The sequence below is a fragment of the Ictalurus punctatus genome, chromosome 26, assembly GCF_001660625.3.
Source record: "Ictalurus punctatus breed USDA103 chromosome 26, Coco_2.0, whole genome shotgun sequence".
Taxonomy (NCBI): domain Eukaryota; kingdom Metazoa; phylum Chordata; class Actinopteri; order Siluriformes; family Ictaluridae; genus Ictalurus; species Ictalurus punctatus.
Genome location: NC_030441.2, coordinates 14,127,546 through 14,154,303, shown reverse-complemented (window position 1 = coordinate 14,154,303; position 26,758 = coordinate 14,127,546). Strand labels below are relative to the sequence as shown.

The 26,758-nt window shown below is 39.8% G+C and overlaps 1 protein-coding gene across 1 annotated transcript in view; it reads right to left on the bottom strand.

Moving 5' to 3' along the window:
- The window catches only part of c26h3orf70 (chromosome 26 C3orf70 homolog), a 29,516-nt gene extending 3,053 nt beyond the window's left edge, over positions 1-26,463 (bottom strand). Inside the window, exon 1 of the mRNA XM_017458156.3 lies at positions 25,712-26,463. Within this exon, the coding sequence (XP_017313645.1) occupies positions 25,712-25,886 (175 nt within the window). The 5' untranslated portion in view covers positions 25,887-26,463. The remainder of the gene's footprint in view (positions 1-25,711) is intronic.
- Between the last annotated feature and the right edge of the window lie 295 nt (positions 26,464-26,758).

Below are 26,758 nucleotides of genomic sequence, written 5' to 3'. Positions count from 1 at the left end.
ATACAACAGGGAGAACTAGCTAGTGGGTGGGAAATTAGTACGACTATACAGTATTTAGAGAACTTCAGTTAAAAATATAATTAGCACAGAGATAAGCACCAAGTAAATGGATACTAATTCCAATTAACATACATTGTCAAAAACTATGTCCAACTTCAGGAAGCGTGTGCTAAAAACAGAAAACGCACATCAGATTCAGGAACACATTCACATTCTGTAGCAAAGAAATTAGTATTCTTGGTTTGTTAATCTGTATTTCTTATCTGTCGTTATGAAAATGTGTACACTACAGGACATTTTTGAAGTTCAGCAAATTCATAAAAGAATAACTTAGGGTTGTAATCCCAGCTCTGTGCATTCGCCATGTATTCATCTTTCCTTGTTTATCCACAGTGCATGAGTGCAAAAATAACCATTTTGAACTCAAGTGCCAATACTTCTGGCAAAAGTAGTGAACAAGTCCAGACATGTTCTGAATTTAAAAACCAGACATTCTTAGTGTAGCTGTGGTAACAGACCTCTAGAGAAGTCCTAATATAACATATACTAATAATTCACATGCCTGCTATGAACATAACTTGTGTCAATGTCTTTCATCATCCTCTAGTGAAGCAGAGAATTAAAACTAAAAGCACAGTGGTTTTATTGCATATACCGTATATCCGCTGTGTAGGACGTGAAAAGTATTCTGGATTTTCCACTTTCCTTTACTTTTACTTTTTGTACCAATAACAAGACACTACATGGAGAAACAATACGAGGGTTACTTTTGGCAGGTTTTGCTGCACGCATCACAAATTTAGCACAACAAACGGACCAAAAGCAATTCTCAGCCATTTTCAGATCTCTGTGATGCCAGAATATGAATGTGGCTACACAGCGTTTCCTGCAGGGAACAAACGGGCTGCTCACTTTAGAGCGCTTGAGAAGGCGACAAAGCCGATGCCAGGTGAAAAAAATTATTTCTACACTTTGTTACTGCCCCCATTTACACACCCTGTATAATAAAAAAACAAAAAAGCCAAACACTGACAGTAATATTGATCATATTTTCTACAGAATGATACAAACATGTTTTCAAGCTTCCTCTAACAAAAATTCTATGCTTGCTGACCATGAATGGCTAGCTTTGCTCATTTGCTTATACGGCAATTGCTAATTATCTAATCAAGTTAGAATATCTAATCCTGTCAGAAAAAAAAGCTCACAGAGACCATTTAATGACACATTTAAAAAAATTAATTTATATGAATCAGTCTTTCTTTTACAACGTCCATTTTGACAATATGTGAAATGATCTATAAACAGTGAAGCTACTCATTTGTACCTAACATTAGCAATGTACGCTAAGCTGATCCTATATCTGTGTTCCTTCAATTGTCCACACAACAAACAACAATAAAAAAAAATAAAAGCCTTGTTATTCAAAAAAGAATCTTTCTAGCATTATGCAGACGATGCTAGTCCTCCTTTCCGCATACCTAGCTAGTCCTCACTAGCTTCCACTGTGAGCTACATTTCTGAGGTAAACTCTGCACTTAAACATGAGAAAGCTTGACCTGGTTGAAAAGGATGATGTTTTCTGCCATAATACATTAATACCCATTTCTATTAGCATTTTTGTATTTTTTTAAAACACTTTGGAGTGCGTATGGTCATTTGGCTCTCTGCAGTCATGCGGTACACAATTACACACTTACACGCACGCACACATGCGCGCACACACACACACCACTTCAGCTTTGCTGATAAAAATGCATGTTTTTGTGTATAGGATCATTATCTAAATAACAATAGCTTTTACATGATTACAGCTCAGAGATATGACAGTGCTTTCTAATTCAGGGGAAGAAAATATGAGCTGCCTGTATGGCTTTCTAGCTAGGAACAAAATTATAGAACAAAAAAAAAAACAATAATCTCCTCAAGCTTTTCTCTCTCGGTCTCCCACTTCTTCTCAGGCGAGGTTTTCTTCTTCAATAATCAACGATGCTGTTGATTCTAAAACCGTTTCTTCCTCGTGTGTAATCTCCGCAGCCTATTTTTGTCCCTGATCCCCAGAGAATAAGGGCATGAACAGCCAGATCTGCCTATTTGATTAACACCAGCTGTGGAAAGTCCATTGAGAATTTCCTTTTTTTCTTTAGAGAAAAGATAAACAAAGGGATATTTGCAAAGGAAGACCTGAGCTAGTGAGGTTCCTGTGCAGGATGTGAGGCTGTTCTGTATCATGCATTATATTGGCTTAATGCAGGGACAAAATTTCTGAGTCTTGTGCAAATTCAGTCTCTGCAGACTCCTTTCCCATCTTTTGAAAATGGAAACTTTTTAGTCCAGGCCTCTCGAGGATCCCCCCCTGCTGTGATACCCCTACACAGTGAAACACGCTAATAGATATTAGCATATGAATAGGTTAGAAAGATGTTTCAGTTTGGGAAATTACATTTTAAAATAAATAAACAAACAAATAAATAAATAATAGCAACACTAATATCGGAAGACATTTTTACGATACATAATATGCCTGACCTTATTAAACAGAGTGCCAGAAAAACACTAGCGCAGCATTTTAACAAGAAAGTAACAGGGTTTTAATGACATTTTTATAGCACCTCTATGGTAAGTTGGTAGGGATACATGACAGGGAGGTTAGAGGTTTTGTAGACTGTTCTGAAAAACCACTCAACCTATTCATCTGTTTAATATGCGATTTCAATATGAACAGGATCCAACTGTATGTTTGCTAAAAGTCAGCCACCACATGCATAAGCAGAATAGTGTGCAACACACATGCACACATACTCTACATATAAAACGAAAAAGAACAAATAAAGAAAAGTACAATAACGTGGAAGCTACAGTTAATAACAAACCTAATAAGAATAAAGAACAAGCTCATTTACAGGAGTCACACCTAGAAAACGTTGAGGCTAGCTAGCTAAAAAATGGGAGCATATCTATGTTCCCAGTGTCTTATGTTCCTCAGCTCTATATAGCACATAACAGGAACCTGAAAAACATGTTCCCAGCTCTGTATTTGCTTAATATGACACGGGTTATTGTGGGAACTTGTCGAAGGGGTTTCCTGTTCCCCAGCCCTGCCGTACGGTTCTCGGTATAATAGGCCTAGACTTGAGGGAAGTAAACAAATGGTTGAAGAGGTCGTAGCTTCCTTAGGTGAAAACTAGCCTAGTATGTTTTTGAGTCTAACTCTCATGACATCATGACTTGTATCTAATTTAATCCTGTTTGTTTTTGTTTCTTAAAATTAAGTTAATTAAGCTGAAATGTCAAAACACCCATGCAGTGATATTGTTACATTATGTAGGATATAATTCTGGCCAATATAGGACTCTGGGAACATAGGAATGACCCTGCTAAAATGTAGGTACACAGATGCAGTACTAATAGCTATCTAGTTCTTAACCAGCTAAGCTAATTCACTTAGCTAGTTACTTACACTTCACCCATAACCAATTACCATTACCATAACCCATACCATTATTGGTATTCCCACCCCCAACTTATCAGACTGTGTCAGTTCATATACACTCCGGAAGGCACATAAAATTTTGAATGACCCAAACCATCCACTATATCAATATTTCAACCCCCTTCCTTCTGGCCACAGGTATAGACTACCCATGTGCAAAAAGGCCAGCTATGGTAGGAGTTTTGTTCCTATGGCTATACGAGCATTACACACATAGGTACTCAGCCATTGTGATGCCAGATGCATTTGTTGTATGATGATCCTGATGTTTTTCTTTTTGTCCCCTTCTCCCCTCTATGCCTGTGATTGTTTATGAAGGTTTATATCTATGATGTTGTTATGTTTTTGTTTTTCTACGCACCCACGGTGGAAACAAATTTCCTCTTGGAGGACCAGTTCATTATCTATCTATCTATCTATCTATCTATAACTTCTTTTCCTTTCCTGATCAGGTAACGACAATGTTCAAACCAGCTTCTATTCTAGAGGCTGGGTCTGACTGAAGATTGTGAACGACAATAAAAGAAAATGTTGTATGTTTTACTTTCCATTAAAAGCCCAGATGGTATGACAAGATTCAGTGTGCAGTTCCCCATCAAGATTCATATTCATGTAGCTGTGACATATTAAATAATCATGCTACATATCATGCAAGTTAAAAACACAAATGTACACCTACGCTTTTACTGTACGAACATATTTGTTGTGTGTCAGTACATCGGTTTAGTTATTCTAAAATATATTTATGAAAATATATAACAAAATGTAGTTTTAATATTATGGTGAAAGAACCGTTTAGGAAAAATGCTTCATAAAATGTTTTGCTTTTGGCACTGACTGTAATGATACTGGAAATGAGTGGAATTTTGATATCAGGCCACCTTCGTCAACAGACCTGACTGGCAGTAACAGTGGTGTCATTTGGTGTCTTAACAGTTCCAATGATATATAAATGTAATATTCTCCAAAAAAAAAATCGTATAGTGAATCGTGATATAACTTATCACCTTTTGTTTTTGGTTGTACTCCAACATTGAATTGAATTGAATTATCTGACGAGTTGAATCACGAGCAGGCACATCTCCAAACTGTGTTGGCGTGTGACTGGAGTTGGGCCCCTGCATTAGCGCTAACATGGCTAAGTTGTCACTGCATCAGATAAAAGCCACTTTCAGTGCATTGATAAGAGTGCAATTGGATTTACAGGCTGCTGAGTGCTGACTGCTGACTCCCCTTAAACCCCCTGCTGGGATATTAACAAGAACATTCATAATGCACTCAGCCGCTCAGCCATTCAAGGTCCTGAGCAGCTGATTTGTCTTTCCTTTTTTTTTTTCTTTTTTTTTTTAAATTCTGGCCTTTTTTTAAACACACTAGATGATGATGAAAGCCTCTGACATGACCTCCTTCAGGTATATTAGTAGTAATTAGACCAAAATGTCTAGAGGGCCATCAGCATGTGACTGATCAGCTGCCTTAAGAACTCCTGGCACACTACTCTTGGATGTCCTGGAACAGTGAAGCTTAGTCAAGCTTATTTTTAAGGTGCACCATGAAAGCACCATAAAAAGGTGAGTAAGAGGTAAATGTACTGAACTGAAATTATAGTCTTGTGCTATTCTGTTTTTGAGTCCACTTGAAGACATATTGGTGCTGTCTATGTATGCATGTGTATGTACAAAACGTACACTCCAGTTACGTGCCCATGTTCTCTGGGTGTGCCTTGGAAAAAGGAAACAAGGCTAACCCATTTCCTGTGGCCTTTTTCCCGAATACACAGCCAGACTGAACAAAACTTAACCTCATTCGTGACTACAGGATACAAGAATGATTGAGTTTCTATTTGAGTTCATGACATATCAGCCAACTAATCAACACTGTGGTCAGAAATTGTGTAGAAATTGCAGGTGCTGTGTACAATGAAATGTTGTTTTTTAATTAAGAAAAAAGAAACGTAAAATGAAAAGTGGAAAAAAAAAAAACATTAACCACTCTTTCAGTTTGAGCAAATGTAAGAGTGGATTGTGCCAAGAAGCATTCCATGAGTGGCCGACACAGCCAATTTTATATCACGATATTTCCATGATCTTATTAGCATAAACTAATAACAGTATAAAACATGGCACAAAAGTGGAATTTTCTCAATTGCGTGGGTTTAAATTGGTATTGGTATCAATACTTTCATAGAGTATTCTCAAAAACAATAGACCTAGTCTGTGCAATTCTGAAGTTTCACCATTTGGACAGGAATGTGACACAGAGTTGACAGTGAAATCAAGCTAGTTAGCAACAAACAAGAATGTTTATTTTTTTCAGGATTCTGTCTATATACAGTATGTTTATTAGGAAATGTATTAAAGAAAGGTTATAAGGGTGAATAAAGAATGGTGGTGAATAAGGGTGAAGACAGGGTGAATCTCTACTGTGAATAAGTGGGATTAATGCGGTGTTCTGAACCAGATCATTAACCATACTTTGAAACACCTTTCTAGATGCAACTCAATTCAATTTTATTTGTATAGCGCTTTTAACAATGGACATTGTCCCATTGTCCCAAAGTAGCTTTGCAGCAGAAATCTGGATATAAATTTCGATCCCAAATGAGGAAGACAGAGTTGGCAGTGGCAAGGAAAAACTCCCTGAGACAACATCAGGAAGAAACCTTGAAAGGTACCAGATTCATTTACATTTATTCAGTTAGCAGACACGTTTATCAAAAGCAACTAACAAATGAGGATATACAGCAAAATAAATATTCAAAGGGGAAACTTTCCCAGATAGTGAAATTCTGAATTATTAAAGATTATAGTTGTAGAAGAGAAAAGCCAAACACTACTAACTGTGTTGAAAGGATGTTCAGTATGAGTAGCATAATCGTTATGATTACAGCAGCACCAGTAGTTCTTAGGCACAAATCTACAGCATCTAGGTGAGATTGTCCACTGAAGAAAGAGTAAGACTTGGATATAAATGTTTTTTTTTTTGGAAGTGCAGAACTTTAGGGCATCCATTTGGGAACATCAAGAGCAGCAAAAGGACTAGCTAGCGAATTAGCTAACATGAAAGATTTTAGCCAGTGAGTTTCAGCCAGCTGCTTGTGTACCACATTCACAGTGTCAGCTAGCTAACCTGGGTAGTTAGCTAAATGCTTGAAATGGTTAAATCCCTATAAACACTTCTGTTTCCCTCCTTTTAAGTGATGGTTGTCAGTCACATCCTACAACAGACTCAAAACGTTAGGACTTATACAACCTGCCTTTGTAGATTTATCAGTATACCAATCATTTCAAATCCATTCATATATAGAAGATTTCAATGAAAGCGAAAGGAAGTGATATTTTAAAGCACTAAAAACAATAGCAGGGTAGTTCAAAGATGGCGAATGCGTGGGCCGGGCTGGATCTCTGACAAACAGCCTAAGCTGGATTTAACAGCTCTGTTCCTTATTGACCCCAAACAGGGCTTTATTGAAGCAAGACAAAATGATTCCAGACGGATTATAACTGTAGGCCATGGATTATGATTGAGCAGAAGACGACACATGAATAAGCAAACTAGGAAGTCCCATTCCTATTATCTAGCCCACAGTTTTGAATCTACTCGTCACAGTTTCTAGTGTTGGCGACGGGGAATAGGTCTAGATGGAAATCATTCGGAGAGGAAGTGCAGCTGTGATTGTGCTGAGTTTGCTCATCTTCAGCATATTTTTGTGACTTGAATCAAATAAAAACTAAGGAAAGGATTGCGGGGGGGGAGTGAAGAATGTGTGTGTGTTGATATGTGTGTGGCTGTGATAACAGGAGGAGAGGAGTGACTGATTAGACGAGTGGAGTTCGAGATGAGCAGGAGGCAGGAGGCCATAGGGATGTTGCGCTCCACTCCATTTCCTATCTCTCAATCTCTCTCTGTTGCTCTCACTTTCCATCATCTTCCTTCATTTGCTATCTCATGTCTTCCCTTTCTGCCCTTCATACCTTGCCCCTTAATATTCTCTCTTTTATTCTTTCTCAGGATCTCTATTTCTCTCTCTCTCTCTCTCTCTCTCTGTCTCTCTCTCCAGCTCTCTTCTCGTTTATAATTACACACCGCACTGCTGATGTCTCAGGTCAGGTGTGCATGAGGAATTATGAGAGGCTGTAGAAAGGCCTGGTGTGGATCATTTGTCAAGATTAGAAAGACAAGGCCAAGCTCACTCCACACACCCAGCTCTCCTCACCTCAGATACACGCTTCTTAAAGGCATAGTTGATCCAGAATTTCAACATGATCTGACACTCGAGCCTTTTGAAAAGTCGCCAAAAATAAAGCTATGGTTAGATAGACCTTTCTAGACCTTATCTTAGAAAGACATTGAACCATTGCTTTGTTTGTTCAAATTTGTACAACTTTCTCATAAGACCAGGTTTCTATCATTTTCTACTTACCATTAACATACTGATCAGCCAGAATAAGTCTGATGGCTGAAGTTTACGTTATTATTTGAAGCTGCAAGTGCGACGCTTCAGAGGTAATTAATCAGTAATGGGGTAAACATGAATGCAAGCCAAAATCCTACAAATAATTGAAGCAGCAATCAGCTGGGATCTGACTAAGTACAATTCCCGTCAAATTGTCATCACGGCTTATACACCATCAGGAAAGTGGACCACGTCTTGATGACTATCTATACTGATTACAGTAGCAACAACAGAAGTGTTTTAAGTCAGGAAGAAAGGAAGAAGTTTATAAATAAACAAGCTGATGGCCAATAAATGCTGAGGAGGACTTTGTTTGTCAAATAAATGGCACAGTAGTTTAAGGGATGTGTTATTTATGAACAACACATCCCTTATCAGAACGACAAATGGAAAAACACTTCACCAGATGGATTTATCATTATAGATGACATAATTTTCAACTACTTGTTACCTGAGCTTCAGTAGAAAACTAAAAGAATCAAGCATGTCTTGGTTGAACGAGTACATTCGGAGTAAAAGAACGGTCTAAAGGTCACTTTTGGTTAAACTATTCTATTTAACCACCTCTGTATTTCTGAACGGTGTTTCGCTTTCGGTGTTTTAAAACATTTATGGTGTTTTCTGTGAAACCGTGTCAGAACAAACAGTGCTGTACTGGCACACAGAATATTACTCCTTCCTTAATGCTGCTACATTGTTCCTTCAGGCCCTTAAATGTACCTTAAATCAGTTTTAAAGGCACACAACATCCTCTAGGTTCTCTAACCAAAGGTACAATCATGTGTATGCCCGTCAATCTTCTTCTCAACTGTTTGGTAGAGCACATTTTGAGTCATTACATCTTATTGAAAAACATGCTGATCTTAACTCATCCTGACTGAGCCATCTACCACTCGGTTGAGGAATGTTATGTTAAAAACATTCACGAAATGTTGCAGTCGTGAAACAGTGTGCCTTTTCAGTTTTCCTCCTTACAGGAACTTGGCACCAAGAAAGGCACTCCAGACATCTCCCTCTGTGTTTTATTTGACATTTTCTAAAAGTTTTTGGTATTTGGTAAATGTATTTATACCTTTACCATGAAGTGACCTTATGGGGGGGGGGGGGGGGGGGGGGGGTTGTTCTGTTAAAAAATTAAATATTGATTGTTCTTGTTATTGCCCCAAGGACATAAAAAAATGAAAAGAAAATAATTTTCCATTGATTTTTTCTTAGTGAGGATGTTCAAGGGTTAAAATAATGTTCATTGTGAGTGCCACAATGAACTCCTACAGGCATTGTGAAGCAGAGTTACTGTTACCACCATGTAGTTGATTATTTTCCTATAACAGCACATCCCCAAGTGATTTACTCGTCTTATACAATGCTAATGTATAGTTAATGTTATAGTTATATTCATGCACGTTAGTTCCTTTTATAACCCCCAATTTGGCAAATTTCCACCCACCAGCCAGCTCTCCGCTATCACATGACAGCTACCAACCACAAAGCTTGAGGGATGGCACATGGTTCCTCTGAGAAATGTGAAGCCACTACAATTTTTTGAGTTCACAGACGCCCATATTTGGCTAGTGCTGCTCGGACTGACAGAGAAGAGAGACTAATGTCATCTCTGCCACCCAATGAGCATGGCCAGTCTTGCTGTGGCATCATCGGGTGAAGGCTTTTCCACCGTGTTGTCTAGGAGACCCCATCATTTACAGTATAACAGCTATAAATTCTCTTGAAGTTAATGAAAAATAAATGCATCTTGTCATGTTATGGAAAGACCAGAAAGCACAATGTCCTCTGACCTTAGTCCTGTTGACTTTAACATGTAAGGAAAAGGGTTAGGGTTAGAGTTAGCTGACTGTTACAAATTGCTGATGCTGTAGACTCCTTGCAAAAGTTTTATAGATACGTCTCCTTACAGAAAACGTCACAATATATATAGTTACACAAATTTTTAATCCATTAATGGATTATAATAATGTTACGATAATGTATTCGCAGCAATAACATTAAAATACACAGCCACTACTGCCAAATCAGAGCGAGAATTCAGTTGTGCGCTGTGCTTAACTAGGATTTTAACCACATGCACTTACACTTAATCAAACATGTCTCCAGTTAGCCAGATTGTTTTTTTTATGATTGTTGCACTCAAAAATTCTCGATTTTGTCGTCGCTTTTTTCTTTCTTTCAAAATTTGCTGGTTTTTTTTTTTGTCGTTTTTATGCGTTAAACTACTTAAATTGGCAAAATTGCAATTGCACGAAATTGTTCTGTGCGGTCTTTCACAGTGATGTCTGTTGGTAACGAGGCCTTTTACCTGTACTCATGTTCGATGCACGTGAATCGAAGATACTGTGACTGAATACGTGTTGTGATGACATCACATGCGCACCTTGACCCAAATCTGCGGAAAATCTTCGGTAATTTCGACACATTTCAAGCTCCTCCGAATATTGCAGAGTTTGCTCGATTTGGCGTTCATTTCTGCGATCGCAAAATCACGAAATCCTAGAAGGACTGCTGTGCTGTATCTTGAATGATATGCAAATCAGCTCATAATGAAACAACTATGTTTCAGCCAATCGGAAGACACACGGCTTCACTGTAATGCTCCAACCAGGGACACATACACTCATATACATTAGACGTTAAAATAAGACAACCTGATTGGCAGGTGTGCGATGCCAGGAAGAAAGGAAAACTACTTCACCATGAAGAAGGGCAAACGATCAGTTTTTCAACAAATTTACACAGAAAGGAAATTATCCACAGTGGCAAACTGACTAAAAAAAAATATGTATCTCGTTTTGCCTGAGAAATCTGCAATGCTCTGAGTGGATTTTCGTTGCCATTCTGACGGTTAAAAAGCTGTTCATACATTCTTTCCCGAGGAAAAGAAAATTGGTTCATTCTTTCCATTAACGCTTTCCCCCCAGACAAACACAGACGGACAAAATCTGCATTTTACTACATCATGCAGTTGAGATCACATTAGAATGACTTCCTGAACGTGAAGAACAGTTGTCCTTTAATTACTAAAAAATATATATATAAATCTTACAGTGTGCCTTGAGCTTAGGAGAAAGCCGTCAGTGAAATGGAAAGCACGTTCAAGGTTAATTTATTCAAATCAGACACCCGCTGGCCCTGAAATATAAGCCTCTTTTAAAACGAAACTACATTCAAACCTTTTACCTTGGAGATTATTAGAGAGAAGTGACACTCTGTATAGTTAAGGCAGATGGAATGTTAAAAAAAGGAACCTGTGAGAGACTACTGAGACCAGAGGAAGATGGGAAAATTCCAGAAAAAGTATGTATTGTGCATTTCACCTGGTGCAATTTTATATCATAAAGGTCTTGATTTTCTCTCCTAGTGAAGTAAACAAGGCTTCAAAGCAAAGAATCAAAGACAGACAGAGAGAGAGACCGAAAGAGAGATTGAGAGAGAGAGGTGACAGAAGATAAACAACACTGTATTCACATGGGTTTGCATAAAACTCATCTTACAAAGGAGCCTCCTGAATTAAAAGCCCAATCAGTATTAATTTATTCCTGCACTGTAACTGTGTGTGTCCACATGTGTGCTCAGGAAGCCTTTATTACAATTTCAATGCTGTATTCTGAATATGAAGGGCTGCATATTAGTCATCATATGCAGATGTCTCGTAATGTAGTTACCCCGATTCCCTATTCCTCTGTATAGTTTGCTCTCTCTCTCTCTCTCTCTCTCTCTCTCTCTCTCTCTCTTTGAGGTGTAACACAATGCCACTGTCTGCATCTGTTTAGTGCTCTAAATATTCGCATCTGTATCTGAATTTAAACCCGATTTGGCCCCGGCCTAAACTGGAATGGTTTCTGTTTGTTTGTTTTAATAAAACCTGCCACTATGGCTCCAGTAATACTGGAAATCAATTGAAAAATAATAAAATAAATACCAGAAGTAGAAATGCTTGCACTGTCAGCAGGGTCTGACTCTGACAGATCCTCAACCTTAGCTACTTCCCTCGAGTTCAAAACTGGTCTCAAATACAGATGTCAGGGACTTTTTTTTTTTTTTTTTTTTTTTTTTTTTTAAACTTCACTCACTCCGTTTTTATTTTTGTTCGCGCCTGCCTACGATGTTTTCGACCAAATTTAGTTGGCTCCCAAAATATAATATAATCAAAACGTATAGCCTAAATTAATCCACCACGACCCTGACCAGGCAGTTACTAAGGATGAAAAATGAACGCTGTAAATGCTTGTGGTCCCACAGATATCGATGCAGACCTCTAGTCTCAGCCAGATGCCCTGTGAGCCTTTCTGAGAAGCTTTAAAAGCAAAACATTATTTGTAACTCTTCAGAACACATGATCTGTTCACCATGACTAGTGCACTTGCATTCGGTTATATCCCTACTCTGTATCTACATCACTGCATGCGTGGTTCTTGCACCACCCACACTAGAGACTCCCAGCATGACTTCCTGGTAGCTCCTCCATTTAACTGAAATTATGAGTAATGTACAGAAACAACATTTCTAAATTTAGTCAGAGAATTTCTGTTATACCTGTGCACCGGCAGTAAATGTAAGAGTAGGTACTACAGTGCAAGTATTCTGTGGAGATGCGGCTTCAGTTATCATCAAATACTAGTGATCCTCCAAAAATGAAAATCCCTGACTGAAACTGCTGAAAATCCTCGCTGTCCATTTCAGGTAGACATGTATCTGAAAAGGTTTCTGCTCAGAAGTGTACAATGAGGCTCAATATCAATACTACATCCTCAACAACAGAAATTGGACGGACATCCAAGGCAATGGATTCTATAGTCTTTTAGCTGTACTACAGCACTTGGGCATTGTTGTCTGTTATTTTAATTTTTTTCAAAAAACTGTGGCTGTGGGCTTGCAGCAGAATCTTTCCCTTTTGCTTCTGTTTCACTGTATTGAGCAGCACACTGTGCTATATTTTCAATGGGGTCTCAAATCCCTTCTGACTGTACACTGTTCCTCCAAATGATATTCCCACATTTGGTCTATTGATGCTGGTGGTGGATGGGTTTTCAGCTCGGTTTGGCTGTTACAGACGAAAAACCCACATTGTAAAAGAATTCTTTGATTGTGAGTTGAGATTGGCAGTGTTAGAACACATCATGTGATGTACTCACCAGTGGCCAGTTTAGTGCCACTGCGAACAAAGACAGCTAACAGATTTTGTGCAGTTCTTGCCGGTGGAAGCGGTGTGATGCTCTGGGTTGGGAATGTTCTGCTGGGAAACCTTGGGTCCTGGCATTCATGTGGATGTTACTTTAACACGTACCAACTACCTAAACATTGCTGCAGTCCAAGTACACCCCTTCATGGCACTGGTATTCCCTAATAGCAGTGGCCACTTTTAGCAGGATAGTGTGCCCTGCCACACTGGAAAAATTGCTCAAGGTGTTGACTTGGCCTCCAAATTCCCCAGATCTCAAACCGATCGAGCATTTGTGGGACGTGCTGGACAGACAAGTCCATGGAGGCCCCACCTCACAACTTACAGGACTTAAAGCATCTGCTGCTACCATCTTGGTGCCAGATACCACAGCACACCTTTAGAGGTCTTGTGGAGTCCATGCCTCGACGGGTCACAGCTGTTCTGGCAGCACAAGGGGGGGCCTACACAATATTAGGCAGGTGGTTTTAATGTTAAAGGTGATCAGTAGATGGATGGCACAGGATGATGGGAAATTCTTGGGACAGACACAAATACGGTAGTGGCAAGGGCGTAAATGAAATATGCTAACTGACAAAAAAAATGACCTCACACTCAGTTTTAAAGATGTTTCTGTGTACGCAACAACATTTCCTGCAGGAGCCCAGCTCACACTGATTAATGACGTAAGCAGAATGTAATTATCTTCATCGTATATACTCTGACATGGTGAACGCGTGCTGTTGTACAGTCTGGTACAGAATTCGACACAGATTTTATTGGGATCATCTTATACAACGTGACAAGTAATAATCTTACAAGACAACTGAAATCGCTCCGAACTCTCCAACAGGTGTTCAGCTGGTGTACATCATTGAACCACTCAGTGAACTGGTAGTTAAATAAAGACATAGACTGGCTCAATAACGCACAGAATAACACTAACAAGACAAACACAAACTGACAGAGGAGTGTGTTTAAGCAGCGCAGGTAATGAAACACAGATGAAAGACGAAGCGGATTTGGAAAACCCATTCTGTAGGCTGCAGGATGTGACAGTTACACTGTGAACTGAACCCGTTTTCCCAGTCGGCTTCACACCTTCACTATTGTAGTGAGGTTATTAATACCTATATGTCATTTGTACAAAGTGATGACAGCAGCAGTCGAATAAACATCCTGTCAGCTCTATGGGGCAGAGCCACTTGATAGCTGGAGCAGCTTAGCTTCTGACCGTCGAGCTATTATAGGAGTCTTTTTTCCCTGTGCACTGACCTTGGGTCTTGGACATTTGTCAATAGTAATAAAAGAATCAAGAGATTTATTGTCATGTGCACAGTAAAAACACCACGGTTTAGACCACACAATGACATTCTTGCTTTGCAAGTCTCCCTTACACAAAAATATACAATATAGTATATACACAGACTAAATATGCAAAAATTTGTAAATATGTACAAAATAAGCAAATATATGTTGTGCAACAATCAGGATAACGGTCCGTGAGGGTAATGTGGAGTGAGGTAGATAGTGTTTAATGTACTGTCTTGCTGATCTGTCTATAGGAGGACGTGGGTAAAGCGGCTAAAAAAGCTTAAGAGTACAAAATAATGACGAAATGTAGAAATAGCCGCCCAAATAAATGCCTTGAGTAAGTGTCTAGGGGGAAAGATGTGACTATGTACAAGATTTAAAATTCGAATATATGTAATATGGTGATGTCTCTATATGATGCATTTTTCAAAAACAATCAGTGCCTGAATATGTGCCTTAGGCTTCCATTTTCAATTATAACATTCAATAACATAACATTCAATATTATAAAAGTACCATTCAGCCGGGCAATGCTGCCTGAATGCAGCAGAGAGACTACTTTGTGTGTGTGTGTGTGTGTGTGTGTGTGTGTGTGTGTGTGTGTGTGTGTGTGTGTTCATCTAGTTCCACTCACAATGACAAAAGGATGAAGGGTATTTGGCCCCCATGCACCGGACCTTAAGGATTTGAGGAATTTTTCAATACAGTAATTTTCCAATTGCTGCTGTAGTCATTGCCCCATAAGGTAATAAATTACACCTGTAGACTAGCCATTCACCCAACAGCATGCTTAAGCGAAGTGTTTTTAAAACCCCTGTAGCCTCTGAGATTCAAGATACACAGAAAGATAGGGGGTGTGTCTTTGATTAAGTTTAAATGTTTAATGCACCTCGTGTAATATATGAGCAGTATGATTTTGTCTACTGAGTGTACTGTATTGTTCGATACGCAGTTGTATCTTTAACCCCTTCGAGTTAGACTAAGGGCGTTTTCACACCTGGATTGTTTGGAGCATTTGTTTCGGGACCTGGTGTGTTTTCTCCCTTGGTTTGGTTTGTTCTATATATGAATACTGCAATCTCTCTCGGATCCGCACCTAAACAATCCGTCACCTGAAGCACCTGCACGAGGTGGTCTCAGCCTGACTGCAAACGGACTCTGGAGCGGTTCGCTTGCGGTGAGAAAGGCGATCCGACCCAACAGACCAACGAACCAACCTGTATAGCAATGCATGATGGGAACCATGTTACGTAAAAAGCTTGTTTATTTTGCTAACGGTGCGCAACATGAATCGCGGTTTAACTTGGACCAAAGACGAGGTAAAAGGAGGTAAAACTCAGTGAAATTTGGTCTGACGAACATATTTCTGAACAACTTTCAAAAACGCACAAAAACACAGAGATTTACAAGGTGTTTGGCGAGCGTCTCAAGAAGCTGGGTTTTAATCGCTCCATGGAACATATAAATTGGATAAATTATTATAACTACAGATAAAAAGAAAGCCACAATAAGCTCACGGAGTTGCTGTCTATCTTGATGGAAGACCGCTATGAGCAGAACCCTGTAGCAAACAGGCACACTCTGACCAATCAGACGACAGTTTACTCACACGTGACTTGCATAAACACATTTTGCTACGCTTTGAAAGGTTGCCTCGTGAAAGCGAACCGAGCCGAGGAGAAAATACAACACTGTAATAACGTAAGCCCCTGTTTCAGAACAAAGCGCAGATCTGCAGGTCTGAAAACGCCCTAACATTAGCCGCTTGCATTATAATAGACATAACAAATGACCTGATTACAATATTTTTACATGTGATGTGTTCTTGTAAGCTTGTGTTCTAGGGCAAGAACAAAGTATCGAGAGATAAAAGTATGCAAAATCACCATAAATTCAACATAAATTCATCTGACTCAGCCTTTTTATGACATTAACATGACAGCATTGGGTTAGTAAAACATGTCAACTATAGTGCGTCCCAAATCGCACACTCATACACTATTCTACACCGTTTTGTAGAATAAATAGTGTGATGAGTGTGTTCACACTGAAAAACCCCAAAAGACAAAGTGCACTTTAAGTTCCCGGATGATACACTCGTTCAACCGAAAAAAAACGACGTGTGGAATGATGGACACTTCATGCACTCAACGGTCGCAGCTTTCCTTAAGTAGCGGATGGGGAGGGGCTACGTATATCAGGCTCAGATGCTGAACTTAAATGTTTACATTGCCAGCAGCCACAACCACAACTTACTATGTTGATTTTAAATTGTGCAAGCAAAATTCGCCTGCGGAGACGATTACACGGTGTCTGACGGTGGCTGAGGTCTTTTTGGGCATAAAAGGAAACATTAACATAAAGAGTAAAATGTACCAATTCATTTTTGCTATCTGTTTGGCTATTTTGCAAATGCTAGCGCCATCGCATTACGTGCGTTTGACGTGATTTGTCCTCGACCTGGAACCAACATATACTTCCGGTTCGCACAATACCGAAATGTGCCATTTGAGACGATACGACCCTTCTAAAATTCATACACTAGATGGCAGAGTGTATAGTGCATAGTATAAGTGTACAGTATGTCATTTGGAACACACTAATAGTGTTGATGAATGTGAAAAACCCAGCAAGTGCTTGTGTGTGGAATTGAAAAAGGATAAAAGACTGTTCTTTGCGATTTTGTCTGAACGGAAAGGTCGGACTCGAAAGGCTACACCTGAATGTCCTGGGTTAAATGGTTTTTGCGACAGCACGCACCGACCTTTGTGAAGCGAAACGAGGCCGAGCGTGACTTCACGCCGCTGACACAGCTGTCTGAACTTCCTGCAGTTTATTGTGCAACTTTTTTCCCTCAGACATTCCTCCAGCAGACAGTGTTCAATGCAAAGTGAAACGGTTTAAACTTACAGGCCTGATCACATTGTCTGCTTTACTGTGTAATGTGTAATGTTTATAGACACGCAATAATAAAACCGTGATATAACCGGACCTTCCAGGTTTTAGGTGAATGTATAGTTTTTCTATTTAAGACCAGATCCAAGTCACTGTGAGATATAAATGTTAAAAAAATAAGGCAAGGAGGTGAGTTTCATTAACTGTTTCAGAGCTGTGTTTTGGCAGTTTATCATTTCTTCTGGACCTGAGGCATTGCTCACGCTCACGCTCATGTGTCTGGAACATTCTTTCTCCTGCTCCACCTGGAGCTCATTAACATATTCTTCATTCTGTTGTAGTCTGTTGTATTTTTAACATTGCCTGAACAGTCCAAAATAGCAATAACAGAAAGAAAAAAAATCACAGAAATCTTTTGTCCCCCCCCACAGTGTTACAACCATGTTACAGTGTGACACGAAATGTGTGGAAAAAACGTGATGAAATTTCTCCTTGCACCAGCTGAAGGTAAGTTTGATTGTACGGTAGGTCTGGGTGTAACGTCAGTCCTGACGTATGACCCATATGATGAACTACACAGGATTTAGTTTCAAACTAGCATGGCGTAGTAAGAACGTCATAACTAGTAGTGTGTAAACTGATCATAGAGCAATCCGTAAAGGATTTCGCAGATTTTTTGTATTTTTATTTACCTCAATTTAGCTGCGTATTTTTATTTTTTTTTCAAAATTAAGATGCAATATTTTTTGGGTGCTTTTTTTGCGGAAAACTACTAATCGCATAAAATTGTTTTGCTCAGTCTTTCGTAGTCATGTTTGTCGGTAAATGAGACCTTTTTATCTATACTCATGTTCGACACGCGGGAATCGAAGGGGGTTTTGGCTGAATGCGCATTGCGATGACGTCAGATGATGCGTCCTGGCCGAGATATGCGGAAAACCTGCGGTAATTTTGAAAAATTGCAGGCTCCTGTGAATATTGCAGAGTTTCCTTCATTTTGCATCCATTTATACGATCGCAAAATCCTGGAGGGACTGATAGAGTAAAATGTAGCTACACAGAATGATGGTATTTCACCATCACCAGCAAGTCAGAAACACATTAACAATAAAAATAACAATACGAATAATAAGTAATGTATAAGTAACAACATACAATGAACAATACGATATTCCAAGACGAATGACCAAGACGGTCTGTCTTTTTTTAAGCGTCATTTATTTATTTCAAATAAATGAATGATTGCATTACGATAAATAAGTAAACAAAATAAAAGGATTGTGCTTCGTTTGTATTTTAAATATTAAATATTGTATTTTAAACTCGTATTTTATAGCCTTTTAGTATTGAACTACAGCAACGAGAAATATCTAACGCCGGCTAACTTAATCCGAATTTGAATATGGTGAACAACAACATATTACATTTATGATCATCTTTTAATCTTGGGATGAAACTGTCAAGTTAATTTTTTTTGGCAATTTATGCTCAAACTACACTCCTACAACAGAGCTTATGTTCAGCCTGTGTGACCGGTGCCTCCTTATTCTGGTACATAATAAACTCATGTTGATGCATAGACAATAAGTCAGCGGTTTCCAATTCCAGTCCTGGCACATTAGTGATTCACTGGCTGATTACCAAAGCTTTAATGAGCTGAATCAGGTGTGTTAGAGCCAGGAAAGCTTAAAAATGTACAGCTAATAGGTTTTTCAGGGCTGCATTCCCGTAGTGTTTTAACCACGGCCTAGTCTGTTTCCCATAACCGTTTCCCCTTGGGGCAAATCGCTCTCGCCATCTTAAGGGCTAGTCTGACACTTTATTAGCTCCAGTGTAGCTTCTTTCTTGAGGCTTTGGAGGCCTAAAGGATAGAGTCAACATCAGTGTAGACTTATCCACAAGGCTTTGCAATCTGATGCAATAGCTGCTTTAAAAAAAAAAAACAAACAAAAAAAAAACAAAGCATGAAGACAAAAACATGCTTAATATTTCAGAAATACAGCATTCTCTTTTCTTGTAATGGGAAAACAAAGATCAGGGTGAGTTCAGGTCATTTTAAAATTCCTCCAATTTATTGTGTAACTTCCTTTCCACTGTCTGAAGTCAGAACTCACTGAGAAAAGCAAACGCTGTCGAATGCGGCGGCTTTGAGAAAGTGAGTCACAGACAGTGGCAGAATTCTTGCATTATAACTTGATGAAATATTAAAACAGAATGAATGCATCTTAACAGCAGTGTAGGTGTGGAGAGTTACAGCGTGGTGAGAAAGTCTAAAGAGAAAGAACTAGAAAATGCCTTTTTGTTGAAGTAACTGCATTGGCTTCTGCTAGTTTCTGCCACATAAAGGAACAATGTTGATGAACAGATAGTGAGGTCTTACAGGGTTAGAGGAATAACTGCAGAAGAATTTTACTGAATAACTGAAGAGAAATTAAATAACTGGAAGAGAAGGAGAACGCTAGCTAGCTTGCAAACTAGGACACTGCGTCTATCAAAAGAGTTAGATGGTGTGTTAGCTAGTTAGCTAGATGCTTGCGTCCAATGAAAAGAAGTCATGAAAATAAATTGAAAGGTGTCTCAAAAAACACCCACAGAATTTTTAGCTATTAGCATTTTCCTCAGAACAGAAGCTATTTTGATTCATTTGGCCAGGCAATCAATCAAAAAACAAAGCAAACTACTCCTGTCCTCAAGCTAACGTTAGCTAGCGACACTTCATGGTAATGTGTTATAATGTTTAGTAGGCTATATATCTAGCTGGATAAAGGAATAGAATGGCTAGCTAGCGAGCGCCAAAACTAGAATACTCTGTATTAGCTTGAATACGGATATGTGGAAACAATTATGTGTAAAACATTTGCTCGCTACGTTCACTTCATGCTAATTTTATCAAGTAATTTGATTTGAGGATGTTCTACAGCATTAAATTAATAACTAATGAATAACTGTTAAAATAATCATTATAAATGTTGACAAACTGCTGCGGTATAAGAAGATTAAGACATGTCACTGGAAAATAATCAAGTTCAGGGGTGGTTCGGCTTCACTTGAAAATTTCAAACCTTGTGATTTTTAAGTGGCCAGGTGACTGAGCCAAACGTAGACAATAACTAAAACAGGAGAGAGAGAGAGAGAGAGAGAGAGAGAGAGAGAGAGAGAGAGAGAGAGAGAGAGAGAGGTTAGCATGTTTCCTACACAATTTAACTGCAATTCCTCGGTGTAATAAGTGTAGGAGTAATGGCAGCACATGGGGCTGAGCTGAAACAGTGGATGGGAAGTGCTTTACTGCAGGAACACTGCCCTAACTCCTCATCAAAGCATTACCGGCAATGTGGACTGTTACAGCACAGAAAAAAAGCCCTGCTGAGTGACCCGATTTTTCATTGCCACTCCCCCAGAGGATTGCGCATCTCCATATTACAGTTTCTTGTTTACACATCCGACTCAGTCGTTCTCTCTGTCACAAATCTACACACCCTCGGAGATGTTTACAAGAATCTGAGAATCCACTTCCTCTCTCCCAGCCACATGACCCGCATTCTCCTTGGTGACGGGCGCCATTTAACAGAAGCCTGTTGTTTATAAAGCAGATGGGTTGCGATCCTGACACCGCCTTCCCCGAGTTTAATCAACTCTCAGTCGTGTCACACTTCTGTAAAAATTAGTTCTCAGTCCAAAACAGCTCAATAGGTCACTGCTTAGACTGGTGGATTTCGGTCCCAGTATGTGGATCGGCTGCACGCACACACTCAGCTCATGAAAGATTTAACAACTGCCTGATGACCTGCGTGTTATCATGCAAAATCTAAAAAACGAACAGGACACTGGGTACTAAGAAATGAGATTAAGATGCAGTGAAATGTGATGTTAAAGCAGTTAGTTCAGGCCTGAGGGAGACATCTGGATTTGGTCCAGATTTCATTTGTACCTTCCTTGATGTACGCAAGATCTAGCTGTTAATTCCCAGTTGCCCAGTTTAATGAAAATGTTTCTGTTTAACAAAATTTGCCAACCTTCCTGTACTTGCTGAACGAAAAATGTCCTTCTGCTTTTCTTTCTTTTCTTTTTTTTAGCAACAAGCTAAAAGCTAAGCTTGGAGTTTGGCAACTACTACTTTAAAAAAGAAGACCTTGAACATGAGAACAAAGAGTGCTTTCCGGTTTGTGTGGACATTTAGCCTTGTTTTTCTTCGTAACGTCTCTGTACACGTTTAACGAGAGGTTGTATCTGACAGGAGGAGATGAAGCTAAGGCTACAATTGCAGCTAAACACCTAACAAAAGTTGTGAGTGGGGATCTGAAGAAACATTGGACCACTTGCAATAGGACTGGTGTGAGGAATCGCATCAGACCTAATCTGCATAGAATTGAAAATCTCCATAAGTTACACTGTCACATTGTCTCTTCTCGCTGAAATGATGTCTCACACGTACGTTGAAAATGAACAGCTTCCTGTTGCTTGCTTGCCTGCTTTCGTGAACGTTTGTGAATGCTCGTACTAAAAGTGGTAGAAGATTGATCACGTTGTTGTAGAGATTCACGACATGCGATGATACAAAATACAATTCTGCCAGAAAAGAAGAGCTGATACTTAGTTATGAAACCTACGTTAAATAATACTACATAACATGACATGTTAAATGCTAATCACATTTGTTTTGTAATGCTCCTTTAAATGTGCTTTTTTTATTTACATTTTTTTTTATTATTCCTTACTTGTACAAATAACCTGGAAGATATGTAGAATATCCATCCATCCATCCTTCCATCCATCTTCTATACCGCTTATCCTACAGGGTCACGGGGAACCTGGAGCCTATCCCAGGGAGCATGGGGCACAAGGCAGGGGACACCCTGGACGGGGTGCCAATCCATCGCAGGGCACATATGTACAATATGATTTTAAAAAATAAAACGATGGGTTAAGCCCTGGACGAAGCAAACGTTTGGAAAACTAATCTGCGGTCCGGAATGCTTGTTTGTGTTTGGATGCACCTCTTGTCAGTCATTATCAGACACCATATGGGCCATCTAAGTTCTTGGGGGCGAAGTCTAGCGAACATGGACGGGAATCATTCAAATGTTTAATCCACCTAACCATTAGTCTGTCATCATTAGTCAGGCCAGAAATGCTTGATTTTGCTACGATTGTTTTGCGATCACACAAAATTGCTGTGATGTTTGTTGCTAAATGAGACCTTTGAGCTGTACTCATGTTCGATGCACGTGAATTCGAAGAGGGCTTTGACTGAATGCTTGTTGTGACGACGTCACATGATGCGTCTCGGTCCAAATCTGCGGTATTTAGAAAAATTGCAAGCCCCTATGAATATCACAGCGTTTGCATGATTTTGTATTCATATCTGCGATCGCAAAAACCTGGAGGGACTGGTTAGAGAACTAATCTTAAATATTAAAGGGCTAATCTTACCTAATCCACCTTTTAAGGAGTCTTTTAGCTCACTTAGCTCTTTTTTCTTTAACAGTGAGACAAAGCATTTATACCTGGATCTGTAAAAAAAAAAAATATATATATATATATATATATATATATATATATATATATATATATATATATTCTTATCTTGAACAGTTAGAACGTCTAAATGGACAACAATAATCCCATATTAACCTGATTAAGACGATACTCTGATTAAGAAACTAGCATGTAAACAGCAATTTTTTATTACTTTAATCCGGCTAAAGTCATACTCGAAGTAAACACAAATGGAATTAAGACGTGGAGTATTCCTGTTTTAGTCGCGTTATCGACGTGTATTACAGACATGTACACACCTTAATCACACTATTAACCTCGTATGAGAGTTTTCACCGCATTTTGCGACAGGACACGATCACACACGGCAGCGCTCAAACGTTTGATGGCAAACAAGAGAGTACGGCTGCGTCCCAAACCGCGTACTTATCTCCTATATAGTAGGTGAGATACATGTATTTCAGCTACTATATATAGCAGGTAAGTACACGGTTTGGGACGGCGCCCATGTCGCCGAGCAGTCGTCTATCTGCACGTATAGCACGACAAATAATTAAAATAATATTAAATAATTAATAATTATCTGCACTTGAAGCTTTCGTACAATTAAAAATAAAAACACCCAAAACTGTATACGGTCCCATAACGAAGACGGACTGTATGTCGATACGTGAAATTCTGGAGGAACGTCGGACGGCGTGGCGTGGGGACGTAATGACGTGTGCTGTTAATCGATCTATGATCTATAACACGTCAAACGGGAACATGAAAGGGATATTCTAAAAGCGACTCATGTAAACACCTTAATCAGAATATTGTCTTATTCAGAATAAGGTTAATAATTAGATTACTGCTGTCCGTGTAAACGTGGTCACTGAGAGCAGAATACTGACAGCCCTAATGAGAACTTATCAAGCTATAGACACCTTATCTCACTGTCTTATTACCTATTCATTACCAGTAGAAAACACCTCTGTAACTACATCACATGCTGATTCCATCGTGCTTATTAAACATCTGATTGGCTTCAGATGAGCCTGCTTGTATTGATTAGATGAGAAATGTCCTCCTAGCAAAACAGCAATCAGTAAGCAATTACCAGCATCATGACTCATTAATTATTTCATCATGAACTAATTTGTTGTTTGGATGGAAAACAGATTACGGCTTGTTTGAAATGAATCCTTGATGGTTTGGAAGGAGTACGTCGAAATAGAAAAGGATTTTAACAAGATTTCAGATTGGTAGAATGGAGTCTGTTTGACAAGGATCCACTATAATCCTCCGACAGTCATAGCAGCCGTCTGTAGCCTGGAATAAGAATATTTTCAGTAACGCGTTCAGCAATTTGGCAACAAATAAAGGACTTCGCTTTCATCACGTGGCTTAAAACTAAATCAGAAGACTCCCTGGCCTACATGCCGGCCTGCCATAATGTTATGAGGACTATAACTTTTAAACCCGGGTTTGTGGTAAGTGCTGTCCCAGTGGGCTCAATGATGAATGAGATGGAAAATGATTTTTAAATATCCTTGGCAGGCATTAAAGGAAAACTCCACCTTGAAACGCAATAAAGGCTTTTATATTGAAATATTTTTTTGTGTTTATCGATTCTGGTGTTGATTAGTGCTGTATTCTTGTTATTCCTGTGAGAAATCTGAGCTTGTCTGCCAGTCTGATATTTCTGGTGCAGTTTACAATGGTTTTAATAGGATTTTTAAAAAAAAAAAATTTATCTAAAGTCTAACAGCTTGAACTAAAAACTGCATCAAAGAAGGAATATCGCAGTGGATGAGAAACGTCCAGAAAAAAAAGGGGGCCGGTCAAGATTTGTTATCCTATCACACATTTATCCTCCACCTAAAAAAAAAAGTTGGCTTTTGGTCCGAGAAGCACGTTCATACCTCACAAATCATACAGAATCTATTAGTGTAAATGTTGCTTGATCTGGAATTCAATGCGTTTGCATGTTAGGTATGAGGATACTGGAGAACCGTGGAGGAAACCCCACACTGACATGGTAGAACTTGCAAAATTCAGGGTTGAATCAGAAACCCTGGAGTTGTAAAGTGGCAACCCTACCCATTATACTACCATACCTATTTTTGTATGTAAAACCACTGTGTGGCCAAAAGTATGTGGACACCTGACCATCACACCCGTATGTGTGGGCCTTCCCCAAACTGTTACTATAAAGTTGGAAGTACACAACTATATGCAATTTCCCTTTACTGGAACTAACAGGCCTAAACATGTTCCAGCATGACAGTGCCCCTGCACACATAGCGAGCTCCATGGTTTGCCGAGTTTGTAGTGGAAGAACTCGAGTGTCCTCCACAGAGCCCTGACCTCAACCCCACTGAACACCTTTGGGATGAACTGGAACGCCGACTGCACCCCAGACCTCCTCTTCCGACATCAGTGTCTGACCTCACTAATGCTCCTGTAGCGGAATGAGCACAAATCCCCACGGCCACGACCCAAACTTTAGTGGAAATCCTTCCTAGAACACTGGAGGTTATTATAACCGCAAACGGGGGCTGAATCTGGAATGAGATGTTCAACAAGCACATATTGCTGTGATGCTATAGTGTATTTTGACAAACACTAGCCAAGTACACAGTAATACAAATGGCCCCTGTAGAGGTGTTTCAACCGGTTCTAAAGTGCCTCCAGGATAATAACCTTGTTGGGAAGGTTGTTGAAAAACGAATGGGTTCTAGTGACCTAATGTCAATAAGGAACCCCTACAGGTTCCTAGTGGAGCCTTCATTTTCAGAGTGTACAACAATGGGATTTTTTTCCTCCGGTTGTATTGTGCTGCCGGGTTGTGAGTTGAGGTGTATTTCGGGTGGAGTACCGGTGAGGTGACGGTGTAATAACTTACAGTGGCACCAGCCCAGGTGGCAGCACCAGTGCAGCTTGAAGCACTTCCCGTGGCTGTGCGTGGCGCAGATGGAGAGTCCGTCGCACGGCAGGAAGTCGGGTCTCCCCGCGCAGCTCCGCGCCAGCGCCTGCGCCTCGTCCAGCTTCCCGCTCTTCGCTCCTCCCGACGCGGCCATATCAACCCGCGCGCGCGCGGCGCCCCCGCCGATCACAGCCCCGGTTCCCGAGAACGCATGCGCTCCGAGGAACACGAGTGCGCCCCGAGTGCGTACACGATACTCGCGTCGACGGAAAAGTCCAAATACAGGCGAGAATTGTGTGCGGGTTCTACTGGAAATAAAAAATATCCAAAGTAACTCCTAATGGAGCTTAGTGAAGCAAAGCATCCCGTGCGCGCGCGCGCTCGCCGCCTCTGTATGTAATGGAACTGTTTTTCTATAAACATTCACATCATTTCCTGCGGTGGAGCTTTTACAGCGTCTCTCCCGAGCAGCTGCTACAAATCCACTCAGTAACGATGGCGGCTGCTGATGTGGAAGTGTCAATGTCGAGAAGCAGACTTCGGTATTGTTCTTCCTTCACCGCCGGTCGGTGTTTCCGCTCCCGCTTTCCGTCTCCGTCTCTTCCCTCAACTTTCTACCAAACCCGAGCGCCGAGAGTCACAGAGTCCGGTTACCGTCGACGTAGACCGCTATAATCTCTCTCTCTCTCTCTCCTCTCTCTCTCACTGGCGCTACGAGAGCCACCGAGATCACACCCTGCACGCGCTCCTCTCTCTCTCTCTCTCTCTCTCTCTCTCTCTCTCTCTCTCTCTCAATTATCAGTTTTCATGTGTTTTATTATCATGACAAATAATCGTACATTCGTATTGCCAAAGCAAGTACAAAGGAAGGACGGTGTAAAAACAAGAGAAACAAAAGAAAATCAAATTGAATAAAATACGTATATATATATATATATTTTTTTTTTTAATGTGCAAACAGTCTCTCTCTCTCTCTCTCTCTCTCTCTCTCTCTCTCTCTCTCTCTCTCTCTCATGTAAGTAATAC